Source organism: Pyxicephalus adspersus, chromosome 6 (genome assembly GCF_032062135.1).
Source record: "Pyxicephalus adspersus chromosome 6, UCB_Pads_2.0, whole genome shotgun sequence".
Classification (NCBI taxonomy): Eukaryota; Metazoa; Chordata; class Amphibia; order Anura; family Pyxicephalidae; genus Pyxicephalus; species Pyxicephalus adspersus.
Window position 1 is genome coordinate 99,872,252 of NC_092863.1, and position 17,318 is coordinate 99,889,569.

General features: G+C 37.1%; 1 protein-coding gene across 1 annotated transcript in view; it reads left to right on the forward strand.

The window, feature by feature from the left end:
• LOXHD1 (lipoxygenase homology PLAT domains 1) overlaps nucleotides 1-17,318 on the forward strand; it is a 112,327-nt gene that overhangs the window by 47,684 nt on the left and 47,325 nt on the right. The window contains exons 9-19 of the mRNA XM_072413500.1: nucleotides 318-398; nucleotides 2,354-2,538; nucleotides 3,680-3,778; nucleotides 4,925-5,073; nucleotides 6,879-7,002; nucleotides 10,081-10,331; nucleotides 11,838-11,973; nucleotides 13,052-13,212; nucleotides 14,006-14,092; nucleotides 14,787-14,922; nucleotides 16,590-16,744. Coding sequence (XP_072269601.1) covers nucleotides 318-398; nucleotides 2,354-2,538; nucleotides 3,680-3,778; nucleotides 4,925-5,073; nucleotides 6,879-7,002; nucleotides 10,081-10,331; nucleotides 11,838-11,973; nucleotides 13,052-13,212; nucleotides 14,006-14,092; nucleotides 14,787-14,922; nucleotides 16,590-16,744 — 1,564 coding nt within the window. The remainder of the gene's footprint in view (nucleotides 1-317; nucleotides 399-2,353; nucleotides 2,539-3,679; nucleotides 3,779-4,924; nucleotides 5,074-6,878; nucleotides 7,003-10,080; nucleotides 10,332-11,837; nucleotides 11,974-13,051; nucleotides 13,213-14,005; nucleotides 14,093-14,786; nucleotides 14,923-16,589; nucleotides 16,745-17,318) is intronic.

Here is a 17,318-nt window from a genome sequence, read left to right on the forward strand (position 1 = left end):
ATAAGCTTGCGTGTCAACAAACAGACTCATCCAGGTCTGAAGGATTTTGGCGCAATGTCTGGAATCCTGAGCTGTTTTGGATTTTTTTAAAAGTGTTTCGATGATAAGAAACACATTTGGAAGCAATGTATTAACTCCTCACAATGCCCTCCATGTTGTTTAATAATTGCATTTCTTCCAAAGATGGTTGTCTCCACCTTCCTGGCATGAGCGTGACCTGTGGATTTGATACTAACCAAGTGTTTTTTTTTCTGGTTTGTTTTTTTTAATTTCTTGTGTTGGGTTTACTGCTAACACTTTGCTTATGTGTGTTGTAGGAGTAGAACGGCATTTGAAAGGACAAAAACCGACGTGTTTCGTGTAAAGACCAATAATGTTGGGCCCCTCAAGAAGATAAGGTATGAATTAGGGGTGTGCAAACTATGAATAGTGTGCTTCTATCATCCATAAAAGACAATAAAGAGCAAGAAGGGTTTTTTCGGCATTGGTATGAAAAACAAAACAAAATATGAGAGTTGCAGCCTTCTACTAAAGATTGTACCTGACAAGTTTTTTCACAACACAGAACCAGGAAGTAAGAGCATTCGCCTTCCTGATTTGGAGGAAGGAGAATACTCTTACTTCTTGGTTCAGTGATATGAAAAAACGTCAAAATCAAAGTGAATTAGGAGTGTGTTAACTCAACCTTCCTGCCTAATGAGCTGTTCAGACCGACCTCTGTAAAGGGAATTCTTGCTGTTACCTATTTTGGGCGTCAATCCTCTCTTACATTACTACTGGTACATCTTATACCGTGCAAGCCAATACTTAACCCTGAGGAAGCCAAGCTATCTGGCGAAATGCGTTGGGTACAATCTTTAGTTGAGGGCTGCAACTCTCATTTGGATGTTTACCTACTGGACTCTTTACCCAGCTGGGCAATGAATAAGTCCCAATGTAACCTGAAATTACGATACACACTACTTAGTGCCACTTCGTGGTCCACTACTTTGGATTATGACATTTTTGTTTGTTATGTATGACATCAATACATAGTAAATCTGGATTTGGATTCCATTGTATATTATGTATGCTATTAATACATTGTTAAAAGTAAAGTGTATTTTTGTTTTGTTTTTTGTATCCGATGCCAAAAAACTCCTTCTTTCTTTTTATTGTCCTTAATGTTTTACATTTTGGGGTTGGCTTAATGGTATAATTATTTAGTATACCATTACGTGTTATTTAAGTGAAGGACTTTTCCACTCAAACTCTTTCTTACTTCTATCATCCTACAATGGATTTAGCCAATATTTTAGAGAAATGCAGTCTATCAATTGCCCATTCTTGCACCAAAATAACCTGAACATAGGCAAAATCACTGGTGGCGTTCTCAATGTGCAAATAGCAGTAAAGATAGTATCATTCATTGGGATTTCATTCTTTTAGTGGTTTAGTTAGGCAGTGATGGAGCAGTATACTATATAGCCAATTAGAATTAATTTAATACTGGTCTAGTTTTGGTGAGGTGAATCCTGATATGGTTATAATGAGTTACTGCATTTTGTACTTAGCACGTTGCACTTTTACTATTTAAAAAGTAAGTTTGGAATAAGTTATATTTTCTTTAATAAAATGACTCAAATAATGATAAGCATTGGACAGAAAAATTCTATTTTAAAATGCATACAATCCAAGCAAAGCAAAACATGAATGAAACTTTAAAGGCAGCACACATATAACAATAAACAATTTTCAATATAAATATTTTTTTAAAAACAAAATAAAACAATGCTTTTTTTTGTTTCCATATTAAAAAAACATTATAGGCGTTAATATTAAATGGTATATGGTTGGTTCTGACAACACATGGAGCAGGGTTTCTAGATGGTAATTATTCTCTACGCGTTCACAGAAACCAGATCCACTCCATCAGGAGATCTAGAAAAACCACATATAACATAATTATTAAACAGCCAATTAACTTTTCTTAATATTGTTATGTGTGCTGCCTTTAAAGTCCCATTTATGTTTTGCTTTGCTTGGATTGAATAAATTCAGGGATGTGGTAGCTTAGTTGATATCCATCAATTAGGAAAATATTTTTCTATTTTAAAATACAAATAAGTTAAAAGTAAACTGAATTCTCAATTCTATACTATAAAGACAATTTGACACCCATTTTGTGCTGGATGAATCACAGAACAGACAGTTTGGGCTCCATTTAATAAAGAGGGAGTGTTTGAGGGAATGTCAGATACCCTGTTTTATAAATTGAGCCTCTTGTGTTTATATTGTATTATTGTATTATTTTTTTTTAGTAATGTATCAAACAGAATTGAATAGAACCTGAGTGCAGCCATTTTGTTTCTAGGATTGAGCATGATAACACAGGCATGAATGCAGGCTGGTACCTGGACCGTGTGATAGTCACAGACATGAACAGACCCCATCTGAGATTCTACTTCCCCTGTAACAACTGGCTGAGTAAGGAAGATGGGGATGGCCTGTACGTCAGAGATCTTCTGGGAAGCCTCAATCCTATGGACGTGCCTAAGGGTAAGTCACATGACACTGGGATATCTCTAACCTTTTTTATGAGATGAGCACCAGTCAGGTTTTTTCTGGCACATGTTCCCATATGAATTTTTATTTTCAATACATATCAAAGGGACACAACAGGGATGGCAATCTCTCCAAATTAAATTATTTAGGTAACTGTTATGAGAATTGGGTCCCATTACAAGATTTACCCCCACCTCCTGATTTCCTTTATTCCCCCTGCAAAGTCCCATAAATACTTGTTGACCATGCAGGTAACCCTACTTGCTGATCCACCTAACTTAGCCTTCTGTAATGACATGTTAGGGATGCTGCACTGCTACTGAATTCAAAGCATAGTTGTCACTCTCATGTAGGTTGTGCCTGCTTTCACTTTAGTGGGATCCAAACATTTTTGCAAAGGTTGTGTCTATAAACATTGTCACTGCTGATACTCAAGTCTGTCAATTGTCAGCTAGCACCTGGTCACATAATATCTCAACCTCTGATTTTTGAATTGATAGCACTCCCTATGTTGGTAAACCCTCCCAATGGAGTGTTTGGCAGGGAGAGCGTGTGAGACTCAAATGAAGGAGAAATTAGCACATGAAGGGGATTTTTGGTTTGGATCTTGAGAAGTTCATACTGGGTTAACTGGGTTTTGTAATTATTATTAATATTATCTATCTTTCCTCTGAGTCCTTACATTTGTTGCCAACTCCAGAAGTTAGGTAATGGGGAAATTGTATAAAAGAAAAAGCAGGGGTTTCATGTGGCAAATTTTAATGTATTAAAATAAAATAAATCATATAGATTACAATGTTCTGTATAACATAAGGTAAATAAAGTAATATCAGTCGTTCACAACTTCTTGGGAAATACGGCCTGAAAACTAAACAGGGGATCCCTAATCTTAAAGTTCGCAAGGATATAATTTATGAAGAAAAACGTCTTGTACCCAACGCATTTCTCCTGACAGCTTCCTCAGGGGACATGTAGAGAACAGTATAGACTGTAGCTGATTGGCAGATGGAGATGCTGCAGCATTGTGGTACAGCAGGGTTTTGTATTTATTAAGACTGTTATGCAGTGATCTTTAGTTGTACTTTAAAGTAAACATAGATATAGCATAATAACCCATATTTTTCTTCTCTTTCAGTGAATAAATATATTGCCAGAGTATTCACCGGATCTGCCAATGGAAGTGGGACCGATGCAGATGTCTTCCTAAACATTTTTGGGGAAAATGGAGATACAGGTGAAGATTCATATTATTTAAGTAGAAGTTAGTGGCAAGATGTGTGTCTCATGCTCTGATGAGAAGAAGTGATTGGAACATAAGATGATTTTCTCATAGAAAACTATCATTGTATGGATTGAAATAGAGTTATTTCCATTTAAGGAAACTCTGTGAAATGGAAACATTTACTACCCTGGGAGCTTACAATCTAACCCCAGGCAGAATAATTTATAACCTTTTTTTACTACATTTTTCATTTTTTTTTTAAGAAAGAAATAATTTATACAGGGTAAACCCATGACACTTACAGTATTATGGGTTTTCGGAAGAGAGCAAAAGCAGTTTACTTTCACACTATCTCTCCTTGATTGAAACTCTTCATATCCCAACTTATTATAAAAGGTATGGGGAGCTAAGTCACTCTTCTGACTTTTTAAAATTAAAGTGTAATCTAGAAAGTAAAAAAAGTAATTATGTAGGAAGTGGAAGACCTTTTTTATGCAGAAGAGGCATACAGGGGTTGATTTACTAAAGGAATATAGGTTGTTCACATAGCAAAGTGAGGTATTCCCTTGCAAGGGGTAATTCACTTATCTTAGTAAATGAAATTAAGCTCTGATAAGTTTAACCATCCAATCTTGTGCAAGTGAGTGCACATTCACAAAGTGAATTATACCTTGCAGGGGGATGATTCACCTTGGTAAGTGAACAGCCTAAATATGTTTAGTAAATCAGCCTCACCACATCTACTCTGCAAGAATGAGTTTTTACTTTCCTGATTGCAATCTTCCCCATGATGTACACTTTACCATATGCCTAGATGAATGCCTTTGTCTGATTCATCCAAATTCATCCAATAAGACAGCCAAAGATCCCACATTTGGAAGACTGTTATAGGTAAGATGAATAAAGATTCACTTTAGGCTATGCAATCCAACTCTTCAGGTCCTGTGCACTGTAAGTTCAAATCCTTTCAATTCCTCCATTCCTACATATCTGGAGCGACACCAGAACTATAGAAGGCCAGAGAGGTTGGTATCAATAGGCTGTAATGCACACTGCCAACAGAATATATTATAATTAAGTTTTTTATTATTCCTGCCCTTCCAGTTCTGCAGTGAGCAATTACCATAAATATATTTCTTGACTGTTTTCTCCAAATAGGGGAAAGGAAGCTAGACAATGACAAGGACAACTTTGAGAAAGGAGCAGAAGATAAATTCACGATCGATGCACCAAACTTGGGAAAGCTTCGGAAAATCACCATCGGTCACAACAACAAGGGAGGGTCTGCTGGGTGGTTTCTGGAAAAGGTAATCTGACTGATAAGGTTGGGTGAATTTCATTCAGTGTTATTTTGTTAATTTTTGATTAAATTGAAAAGACATTTAAAGTTGAACTATAGCCTCTCTTATTATTATTATTATTATTATTATAATTATACACAGTGTTTAAATAGTGCCAACATATTACACAGCGCTGTACAAAGTCCATTGTCATGTCACTAGCTGTCCCTCAAAGAGGCTCAAAATTTAATGTCTCTCCCAGAGTCATACTTATTTTTACAGTCTAAGCTCTTTAAAAAAATTTATGCTACATCACACAGCGGACCTTTTATCAAAGTATAAACAACATGCGAAATGCTTGCTTTCCCATTAACATAAGTATAAAACGCTTTTTTTCATATGCAATACCTTCATACATTTTTTTTGTGTGCCTCTCCCATCCGTCCTAATTGCAGTGACTATAAAGACTAAAGGATAAACCCACAGCCTCCTGGGATACTTATGTCAAGTGGCCCTTTGGGTGAACTGATCTTTAATAAATACCATGAAAAATGCATCAGTAACAGCAAAATTCCACCTAGGCACAGGGTCTCTGTTTTGGACATCGAAAAAAGTTATGATCTAAATACACAATCTTCTTTGGACCTACCATCAGCTATGTAGTATGGGAATCTACCTGATTGTATACACATTGAATGGCTGGTTTAAGGTTTTTATGTAATTTTGGTAAATCAAAGTGAGATAGCAGATTGTACCATAGTTACATGGATTGAATACGGAGATAAATCCATTAGGTTCAACCAATAGGTAAATAAACATATCACAGATAAAACTCTATAGACATGGTTGATCCAGAGGAAGGCAAAAAAACCCTTACAGATAATTTCCTGAAACTTTGTACACACAACGGGAAAAAAGAATTCCTTCCTAATCCTGTGAGGCAATCAAATGTTCCCTGGACCAACAGTCTCTGTTGCTCTCTTTACTTTAAATTTTATTACCCAGGTATATTCTGTGCTTCTAGAAATCATCTATTTTTTTTTCAAGCAATCTATAGAACTTACTGAAACTACTTCCTGAGGGAGAGGATTCCACATTTTCACAGACCTTACAGTGAAGAATCCCTTCCTTATCCGGAGCTTAAACTTCTTTACTTCCAGATTCAAAGAGCGCCCTCTTGTGCTTTAAAATGAATCATTGAGAAGAGAGTTTCCCTATATGTACCATTTGTATATTTATATAGAGAACCATGTATGCCCAGCTATTGACATATACCATGGGATGGTCTGAAAAAAATCAGTTACCTTGCATAGTAATTGTTTACTGCAATGCCTTGAAAAGTTTTAGAACATAAGCACCAGCTGTCTTTTTTCCCTTTATTTTGGTGGCCACAGCTGGCCTGAGCATTACTTGTGAGTCCTAGCCATCCTTGATTTCAAGAGGGTGAAAATGAACTCCTCAGAAAGTGTGAAGTGAATGTTATAGTACACAGATTTGGATGTGAGCAACCTAAATCCTCCGCTAAAGAGAAAAGGAAAAGATCAGAGTATTACATGCACCCCGCTATCACTACTGGCCAGGAAGTCAGCACTTATTTGTCCTTAGACTGCCAAATCTTTCCCAACCCTCACTTTAACCTCGTACAGACGTCCGATCGACATTAGAAGTTCCTGGAAATATTCTTTCGTAATGTCAGATTATTGCCTGAGATGAACTGTTATCGACTGTTATCTGATGTGTGTACACAGTTTTAGAAAATTATCTGTTTATCTTTGTTAATCTTCTGTGAAAGATGACCAGACCTTCACATTCAAATACATTTGTTGTCTCAGGTTATTATTGAAGATATTGGCAACAAAGCGATTTATGAATTCCCCTGTTCTCGCTGGTTTGCTATTGATGAAGATGATGGAAAAATTCAGAGAGATCTTTTGGTTGGAGGAAGTGAAGCCACAGGTGAGGAAAAGTTTTATGTGTATAATGTTGATCAACTTTCTGCTGGAAACTCTGTAAAGTGTATCCCTAAAACCTATGTCTCCTTCAAAAGACATCTGGTGCTGAAGACACAACTAGAATTGAGAGCAAATCTCTCAAAAAAAAGGGAGAGAGGTCACTATTTAGCAGTCTTTCTCAAAAGACCATTGACGTCAGATAAACTGACCTGAGTGGCACAAATCGCTCATTGTTCAAAGAACCCCTAGTAACCCCTAAAAGAACCCTGAATGAGAAACACTGATTTTGATTTAGTTATCACTGAAACTAGTACTACAAATGTAAGATGTCCTTTCACCTTTAGTTTGGGTGACAAAAAAGTAATTTTCAGAAGTTAAATACCAGTAATAACATTTCTCCAATGATTTTAAAGCAGTCACTTTGGTAAATTATTAGCCCATATTTACTTCTTGTCTTCCCCATTGTCACATTCAGATGACCAGTTTGCTAATATATATATATATATATACACTTCCTGGAGCAGAAAAGGTAAAACTGTATCTAAATAATAAGGTTACTCATAACTAATAGCATTGTATGAGATGGACTCTCCACAATTTAGTTTCAGCAATGCTGGCTGCAGCCATCTTGTTCTCAGTGTATCCAGATGTGCTTTGAAAAATCTGCTTATGGGAGAGGATATTTATCAATTAGTTGTTGTCCCACTTTCAACCATAATAGTAACTAGAAACTCCTTGTTCACTAGAGGGTGGGGTGCAAACACTAAATTAGACTAAGACTTTTGTCGTTGGAAAGGGTCTTTCACAATCCTTTGACAAAAGACTGAAAGTAGCATGAACAAGAGCTGTACAGAAATCACAATTCACTTGCATTAGGGTTGTCCAACGTTCGTGGATCTGCCCGGACAGATCCATGATTGGCGTTGGACAAGCGCTGTACACACATCAGATTCTCATCCTATACCAGCCCTGAGGCGAGAAACGGACAAGAATCATCTGATGTGTACGTAGCCTAAGCCTCTGAAAACAAAGTTTAGGTTCAGAAGTAATGCACCATTACATTTGTCATACATTTTTTCTGCAGGGACATTCTGGATGTATTATGTTTAGTAAATATATGGGACTCCTACTCTACAAAGTGGTGTGCCAACATGGTTACATGGTTGCAAGTATTAAATTCTAAACATTCTGCAAAACATGATGGGACAATTTTAATTATTTTTTTTTAAAACATATGTGAAAAAAAAAATAGTAATTCCCATTAAAAGAATATCAAATAAATATACTTTCTTCATTAATACAAAAAAGAACAGAGTAATAAAAAATCCAATGGTACTAAAAATGCTGGTTCAATATGACCTAATATGATTTGATGAACTGGATATATTCTATAATATTGATAAAGAATATCTATTTATATATAATAGTTAAACAAATAGGAAGTCCTACAGATTGTAAATAAAATATGTTTTTCAGTATCAGTTTAAATAACTTAATCCTCTATTAAGGACATGCAAACAACATAATTCTCTATTTACCAGGTATAAACAATGCTATCTATTGCAAATAAATATCGCTTAAGATCCCCATCTAGTGGTTGATTTGTAGATGGCACTTGTATATATTTAGTATCTCAATAAAATGTAATAGGCTATTGTCTATAAGAGAAAATACAACTGATATAAAATATATTCTGCAGTATCTTGTTCTTTGCAAAAATATATTGGACCTTAAATAATTCATTTTATTCACTAAACCTATTATTGACAATATACCGACTCTTTAAATTTAGATAAACTCTTGATTTTTTGAATGATATTTATCCCCTTCCACCCAATTCTGAGATTTACACATCTCTGCCACGCAATAATATTATTTCTGTCAGAGAAGGGGCTGTTTTTTTTTGTTATAGTTTGACTTTGACAAGTTTCTACCACCATAGCTTGTAATTGGACAGTTAAGTAGCAGAATGTTGAGCTTACCTGTCTTGTCACTCTGCGCTATCCTTCGCTATAATGATTTTTCTTGCAGTGCAGTACACCTGATCCATGGAGCTGCTTTTTAATCTCCCCATCTATTCTGCTATACATTAAACTACAAGATACATATTATTAATAATTACACAGCTGCCTTTTTTTGTGCCTGTGATATTGATCTGGAGTTCAGTTTCAAAGAAAGTCTGTACTTGGAGGTTTAACTGCTCCCCAATTTTACCAGGATTTTAGGCAAACTGCTAAATACGTGTAAGGCCCTGGTTCGCACCAGACACCAGTCCTCCAAATCTAACACCACTGTCTTTGTCTTTAGCAACCCCCTTCTCAGTCTGGGGAGAATGGTTGTATCTCCCAGCACTCGGTTGGGATGGCATCTGGGGATGGGCCGGCAGGGGCCCACAGAAGGCAATCCACAGTATAAGCCAAGGTCATACAGGAAAATCAGTGCACCAGATGAGGTACAGAGGGAGTAGGCACAAGCAGAGTTGGGGTCACAGGCAAAAGGTCGGTCCAGGCTGCGTACCAACGAGAGGCCGGGAACAGGCAAGGTCAGCAACAGTAAAAAACACAAAATTCACTCAAGCACAGATTAGCCCAGCTAAACGCTACAACAGGCTCTGATCACAGGGAGCAGAGAGGCTATAAAGCAACCAATGGCAGCGCAGGACTGAAATCAGGAACTACTCAGCACAATCTTTGTCAGCTGCAAAGTCTCAGCACGGGATGCAGAGGGATCATTTACATCCAAAGGGAAGCCGGGGATGCCACAAGCTGCAGAGCAGAGGACTGACAGCTATTTGCCTGACTTTCCCTGCAGCTGCAAGCAACGCCAATGAAGAGAATAAGCAGGGTGCACGGGATCGCTGGCCAGATAATTGTCTCCTAACAATATGCTTTTGTAATATACATATGATTAATTTTTGATTCCCAAAACGTTTGTGATTCTGTTTTTTGATCCAGGCATCCCTTCCAAACAGTACAGTCAGTCCCTAGCTGTACATAACACAGCTTGGTTATGAGCACACCCCAAGCCCTCTGATTGATTGCCCTGTAGTATGTTTCTTGACCTAATGTTTTCCATTCCCTAGGCATTGTTTACAACGTCTCTATAATGACTGGAGACATCCGGGGAGCTGGAACAAATTCCAAGGTTCACGTCATTCTTCATGGATCCAAGGGGTTAAAAAACAGCGGGAAGTTCTTTCTAGAGGGTGGAGAGTTTGAACGAGGGAGGATCGATATCTTCAACATAGAAATCGCCGCTTTACTCAGCCCCCTTAGCAGGGTGACCATTGGACATGACGGACGAGGTGTCAGCTCTGGATGGTACTGTGAGAAGGTCAGATACCGCTGTGATATTACATCATTGTGTAGAATAGTTTACATATTTTTTTTATGTAGTCAATGTAGTCAGGTACATATATGATGTATTCTTCTGATTGAAAAGCATAATAATATATATAATTATTATATATGTAAACTTGTTTGCAGAATTCAGTATCTCAAACTAAATTTTTTACATGCATAAAGTGCATAAATCAGAGCCATGACATATCTGCCACTTTCTTTCTTTTTCCACAGAGCTCCATCTGTCAATGATAGGCAGATGCGGTAATTTACCAAAGAAATGTACCCTAAAAAAAGGCGTACAGGGTGTTCTGTAGTCCACTAGGATAGAACTAGGCAGGGCTGACAACCCTTCTTGGGATTTCAGTGCATCAAAAACATTGGGCCTTATTTATTAAAGCTCTCTAACACTGGAGAAAATAGAAAATTGTGGTGGGAGAGCCTGGGAGATTCAGCAAACCTGGAATAGATTTTTAAAAATGGCAAATGTTTCAATCCTGGTTAGGATCCATTTCAGGATCACCCAGGTTCACTCATGATATCTTCTTCAGTTTAAGAGAGTTTTAATAAATCAGGTTAAAAAGTATGCTTAAACCCAAATCTAAATCACATATGTCTATATGTAACATAGAAAATGTTTGAGGGGGTGTGACCACAAAGAATACATATTTAACCGTCTACATACTGCTAAACACCCTTACATATTTTTAATAAATATTTGCATAAAAATGAAAATTCAAGACCCACATATCTTTTAATACATGTTCAAGCAGAACAACCAGTGGTGGACATGGCCAACAATGGGCCCCAGTGCAGAACTGACTTGCCCCCCCCACTATGCACACACTTGCCCTACCCCAACATCTCCCTCCACCTACATGGAGCCCATGTCTAAGCATTGATTGTCTCCACCTGACCACTGCCCCATTGCTTAGTCTACCTTTGAGCACTGACCACCTCAAAACCCTCTCTTACCCACTGCCCCCACCCATTGACTGACACTTGGCAATAGGACCTCCAAGATAGCCGAACTGACAGAGGGACAGATGGAATGCAGCTAGGCATAGGAACACTTATTCCCGTGCTTTGCTGATGTTCAATGACCCTCAAACACAACCACATGAAGGAAATCTGGATGGGTAGGATGAATTGAAGGAACTGCCAATTCATCCTATCTGTCCAGATGTCTTCTGCTTGCTTAGTAGGGCCTGGGGCCCTCGTGCAGCTGCACACCCTGCATCTCCATATGTATGTCTGCTTGACCAACTTTTTTTACAACTTGGTACACTTTTTGCATTTGTTAACTGGTAATTTTCTAGGGAAAAGCAACTTATAACAAAAGTAATTTTTTATTCACTTTATGTTGTCCTTCATGTAGTTCTTCTTACATCCAGATTGGTTCATTTAGGGACTTCCATACAACAATAAATGCACACCCTCTGCACCCAGCACATACCGTACACAGCCCCTATTTATCTCATTCTCTTACTTCATGCAGGTGGTGGTATATTGCCCTTTCACCGGGATTGAACAGACCTTCCCATGTGGCAGATGGCTAGACATCGATGAAGGAGATGGTTTGATAGAACGCGAACTTTATGAAATGGTTTCTCTTCGTCAGAAAAGACAAAAGAGTAAGAAAAATCTTTTGAATCTGTCCACCAGCTTCCTTTCAGTCTTACACAGTTGTACAAATTCCTCTCCTGAACGGAAAGTCTTACTCTGATTTCACTGAACACTGTAAGCTTTTCACAATGTAAATTAGAAGCCTCACACAAACTAAGGAATATGCAATAACATCCTGGTAAATATTGTGACCTTTCCGCACTCCAAAACATAGAATTACCTTTCCTTTAAATTGGATTTTACTTTATGTTTTTCTTATTACCTTTTCAGGTCTTTGGACATGGGTGGGTAAAGGTGAGGCTGTCTGCAGCTTGGGTAACATGCAGACAAATAGAAAATTAATATCAGTGACATCTTTTTTCAAGTCACCATGCAAAATTGTTGCAGAAAGGAGGGGCAGGGCCTGTAAGGAATGACATCGCATGTCACCTCAAATATGGTGTACCTCAAATTTTGGTCAGACGTGTGAAGAAGCTATCCATTAGCTGAAAAACATCTTCATGTCTAAGTTTGTACATAAACATATTAGGTCTAAACAATGTAATAGGAACCACGACTGGGGAAAGATCTTACCAGGAAATTTTTATAGGAAACCTAAACCAGCAAAAACAGTCACATTGACTCATTCTGTTATACATCACTTACTCAGAAGGTAAATTACTGGTCTGTATGAGGCCTATTAGCTAAGATTACATTAGAATCTACTATTTATTTTTGTTGTTAACAATGGTTATTTGTTGGTGACAGAGTCAGTATTACTGCAATGAAAATAAAATTGTATTAGAATTTTTAGTAGGAGTTATAGCACAAAATCTATCAAGGGTTGCCTAATAAAGTCTCCCAGTAGATCATTCCTCAGTCATGGAATAAAAAATCCTTGCAATTCACATAGATCACCCAAACAGGATTTTTATTTTTTTCCTACAAGTGTAGTTACAATTTAGGTCACTTGATCAATGCTAGTGGTATACATTTAGAAAGAAAGGAGACTCCTCCTAACTTTAGCTCGTCATTAAGGAACACTAGTAATGCTTTTCATTACTGTTTACCTCTTTGTAAAAATTCCCTTTAATTTTATTTTTAAAGAACTCCCGTGGTCACTTTGGATATGGACAAGTGACATTAAAAATGCTGGAACAGATGCCAACATCCTCCTTCAAATCTACGGGGAGAAGGGAAAGTCCGATGAAATTAGGCTGGACAACAAATCAGACAACTTTGAAACAGGACAGATAGACAAGTTTATGGTAAGAGCCTCCAGTCACCTTTTTCTTCTGTTTCAAGAAAATATAATCATACAGTGTCATACATGATAGTGGGATAGATGAAAGGAAACAACAAAAAGCTCTCCCATGAACCATTAGAATGCACATTTGAGCCTTCATAAAGTTATTTTTATGTCTTATTCTATTACAAATCACAGCAATAGGAGTATTATTCTTTATTTCAGAACAATGGCAGAGTCATAGAAATCATTGGGTTGTATCTGTACAGTAAAGCAGCAGTTCTAGATGTATAGATGGCCAAGGGACATAGAGGAATGAATTACATGACTCTACCTACATTCATAAAACCTTTTATTCCAGAAGTGATGTTTTTTCAAATAAAGTAAATAAATAAAGCATATTTCCACCAAAAACTAGAATGAGCATAGACAGATTAAGTTGGGGGTTCTAGCACTACTCTACTCTATAAAAAAAGTATTTTATTGCTTGCCTGCAACCAAATTGAAAAGTTGTTTAGCAGGACCTGTGCAATGCAATGCTGAGAATGTCAGACACTGCTTCTGTCATCGACATTGCTCTATGGGAATCTGCTAACCTACTTTTGATGTGGGTTTAATCTTAAAATCAACAAGTCTTTATTCCTACTCAAGGTCCTTTAGAAGTTAGGGGTGCTTTGATTCTAACACACCCATATTAAAAATCGACTATTCATTGTTTATTTACATCAAGAGCAAATGTATTCAAAATGTCCTACTTTTCAGTTTTCTGTTCTGTACTGCTGATTTGACTATGAAGAGTGTGTTGTTTTTTGCAGATTGAACTCCCAGATCTGGGGCCCCTATATAAGGTCAGAATATGGCATGAGAAGAGGAATGCTTTTAGCGGTTGGCATCTAAGTAAGGTGAGAATTATTTTTTTTCTAAGGATGAAATTAAGAGCATAGCTGTATTTAAAAGTAGAAGAAGTAATGTACTACTTACCTGTAGTTAAGACATGTAAATGGCATTGCTATGTTGGCTGTGCCATTAGGTAGTTATACCTACTGGGGCCTTCTACGTCCTGGGTTCTTAATACATGGGTGACACATTGGGTGGGGAGACAACAATACTTCTTGCTCCCATAGAGAAAAATTTGAACTGTTCAACTTTACCAGGTTAAGCCAACTTCAAAGAATGTTCACCAAACCCAGAATGAAATGAAGCTGGGCACATTAACCAATCACTACTAATAACAGCAATGACATCAAGATGAGACACATAATTGCTAAAAATGATTACTGTGGGGAAATGATGATGATGCTGACTACTTGTGAAGGCTATTGACTAATGAAGGTGATGATGATCGGTGAAGAAGGCAACCGTTGATGGTGACTTCCAGTGCATGGAGACATAGAAATAGCAAATGTTAATGATTGATGATGTCCAGTATTCATAATATTGACAGTTGATTAAGACTGTAAATGATGATAATGTTTATTAACGGTAATTACGGGTAGCAGATGACAGTTATTTATCGTACTGTTTGATGCTGATTTGATTTACTTGTCTGGTTATTACAATTTCAGCCTGACCTTTGTTTTTTGTTTTTTCACACAGTTAACTCTTTTGAAAACCCTGACCAAAGATAAATACACCTTTAAATGTGGACGTTGGTTGGACCTGAATGAAGATGATGGGGAAATTGTACGAGAGCTGCCAGCAGAGGGACCTCTGGTGCTTGAGGTTTTACCAGGTGATGTTGCAATGGCCAAAAATATCTTGTGGGGGTGCCTTAGCTTGTTTATTAAAGTTGCCAGTCATATAAATGAGAACCTGAGAAGGAAATTTAGCTATTGGTTTTGGTTAGATTTTGTGGATTTCATATAAATCATTTGCAGTTTAATGACATCAAGCAGCATGCTTTCTCAGCTAGGACCCATGAAGAGAGAGTTCCCACTAGGGTCCTAATACAGGAGAAGATCTAAAGTTGTTACAGATATATTGTAAAAAAATGGAAATGCTCATATCTGTGCACTTCTTGTTCTCTGATAAAATGTTAGGATACCATTTCACAAAACAGGGAGGTGGGGGGTTGGGAGTATAGTTACTTGCTACTACACATGCCTTAAAACATGCCTTTGTACTATAGGTATCTGTACTTTTAAAATTATCCATACCAAAAACTGCTTTGAATTCAAGATAGTTGCAGTCTGGACCTTTGAGTAAGCTGTTATCAGTCAACATATAGACAGATATTAAAGTGTTAGTTTACTTGCATTGCAGTGTTCAGTACATCAAGCTGCTGCTGGAATAGTCACTGTTAATGGGTTTATTAAAGTAGAACAATACTTGGAAAACCTCCAGGGGCACAAAGTCTGCAAGATGGTTCTCTCTCTAGTGCTGACACCTTTGCCTAGTGTTTTTTTCAGGTTTGATTGGCATGGCAGTATAAAAAAACAACATTGCATATGTGGGAGTTCATTCATCTGGTATATGCTAAAATAATTCCCTGAGCTGCACATGTGTACATTGTACAGAAGATCGCAAACTGCCAGATAAGAATCATTATTCTAGAAAAAACATAGAATGTCTCTCCTGCAAAAACCATGCCTGTTTGCTTTATTATTACTATTATTATTATTAATAATAATAATAATAATAATAATATTAATATTATTAATATTAATAAACAGGATTTATATAGCCCTACATGTTACGCAGCGCTGTACATTAAATAGGGGTTGCAAATAGCAGACAGATACAGACAATGACACAGGTGGGTAGAGGATATGTTTATACTATAATTTAAAGTTCCACAGTATATCATATGCAATTGTCTTTTTTCCTATAAACACTTTTATTATATTATATTATCTATATTTCATCTCAGTACCACTGATCTCCTAGAGCACTTTCATCCACCTCCTATCTATATTCCTATCATTGCACTGATAGTATCAATGATGGACCATGCCCATGCAATATGTACAGCCATGGCTTCCTGTACTCTCCATCAGGCGGATTACAGGGTATTATTTTAATGAAAGCTGTAAATTCAATAGGATTGCAAACAACATTTAAAATCAGACTCAGAGCTACTTTAATATATTAAGCAAATTGCCTAAGGCTTTGTGATAAAGAGTTCTTAAAAGTTGAATGATATGATATTACAGGGTCAGCCCAGAGTGATTCCACTAATTTCCTTCATGAACAGTCAAGTCCAGGTAACAGATAACCTTTTAGCTTATCAGAAGTGAAAGTAAATCTCAGCATGAATAATGCATGGGAAGTTCACCAGCTGTTATTACTGAATAATGCATCTCATGTGGTGTTATGTATGGGGCAATGAGGTCTACCTGCTATGGTATGTAGTGGACTAAGTTAGAGAATCTTTAACATTTTACCTGCTTACCCACACAGTGGTGAAGTATCGAGTAACCGTCTGTACCGGCAACGTAAGTGGTAGTGGAACCGATGCCAACGTCTTCATCTGCCTCTTCGGAGACCTCGGGGACACAGGGGAACGCTTCCTAATTGACTGCAAGAACAACATGAACAAGTTTGAAAAGGGCAATGTAAGTACAACCTTTAAAGAGATTTGGGTTCCTTCCCAATGATGGGTACCAAATTGGGATCAAGAGTAAGAGACTTTATGGGGTTCATTATGGGACAAAAAGATGAAACCAGTGACTCTTTCAAATGGGCAATTTCAATCTTTGACAGTTTGAGTATTTTGTCTGTCTATCTAAAACAAAAACTTCCTACCAGTACAATTTGACAGTCCCCTCTTAATTTATATACCTTGCAAGGCTTGTAGTATTCTGTTTTGTAGATACCAGGAATAGTCAATGCACCTTCTTCCTAGAAGCCTGACAGTGTCTGACTGCTATTTTAACAAAATCTTAGCAGGCAGCTTGTAAAAAAAGCATACATTAAAAGAAACTGCATTCTGAAATACCTAAGTTTAGCCAGAATTTCACCAGAACTTCAGAATGTTCTCTGTAGTGAACCTAAGAGCATGCCTGAATATGTTATTGCAAGTTTTAGTAAGAGAAAGGCAGTCAGCCACAAGCAAGCAACACAATTTTATTTTATATATATATATATATATATATATATATATATATATATATATAAATATTAATAATA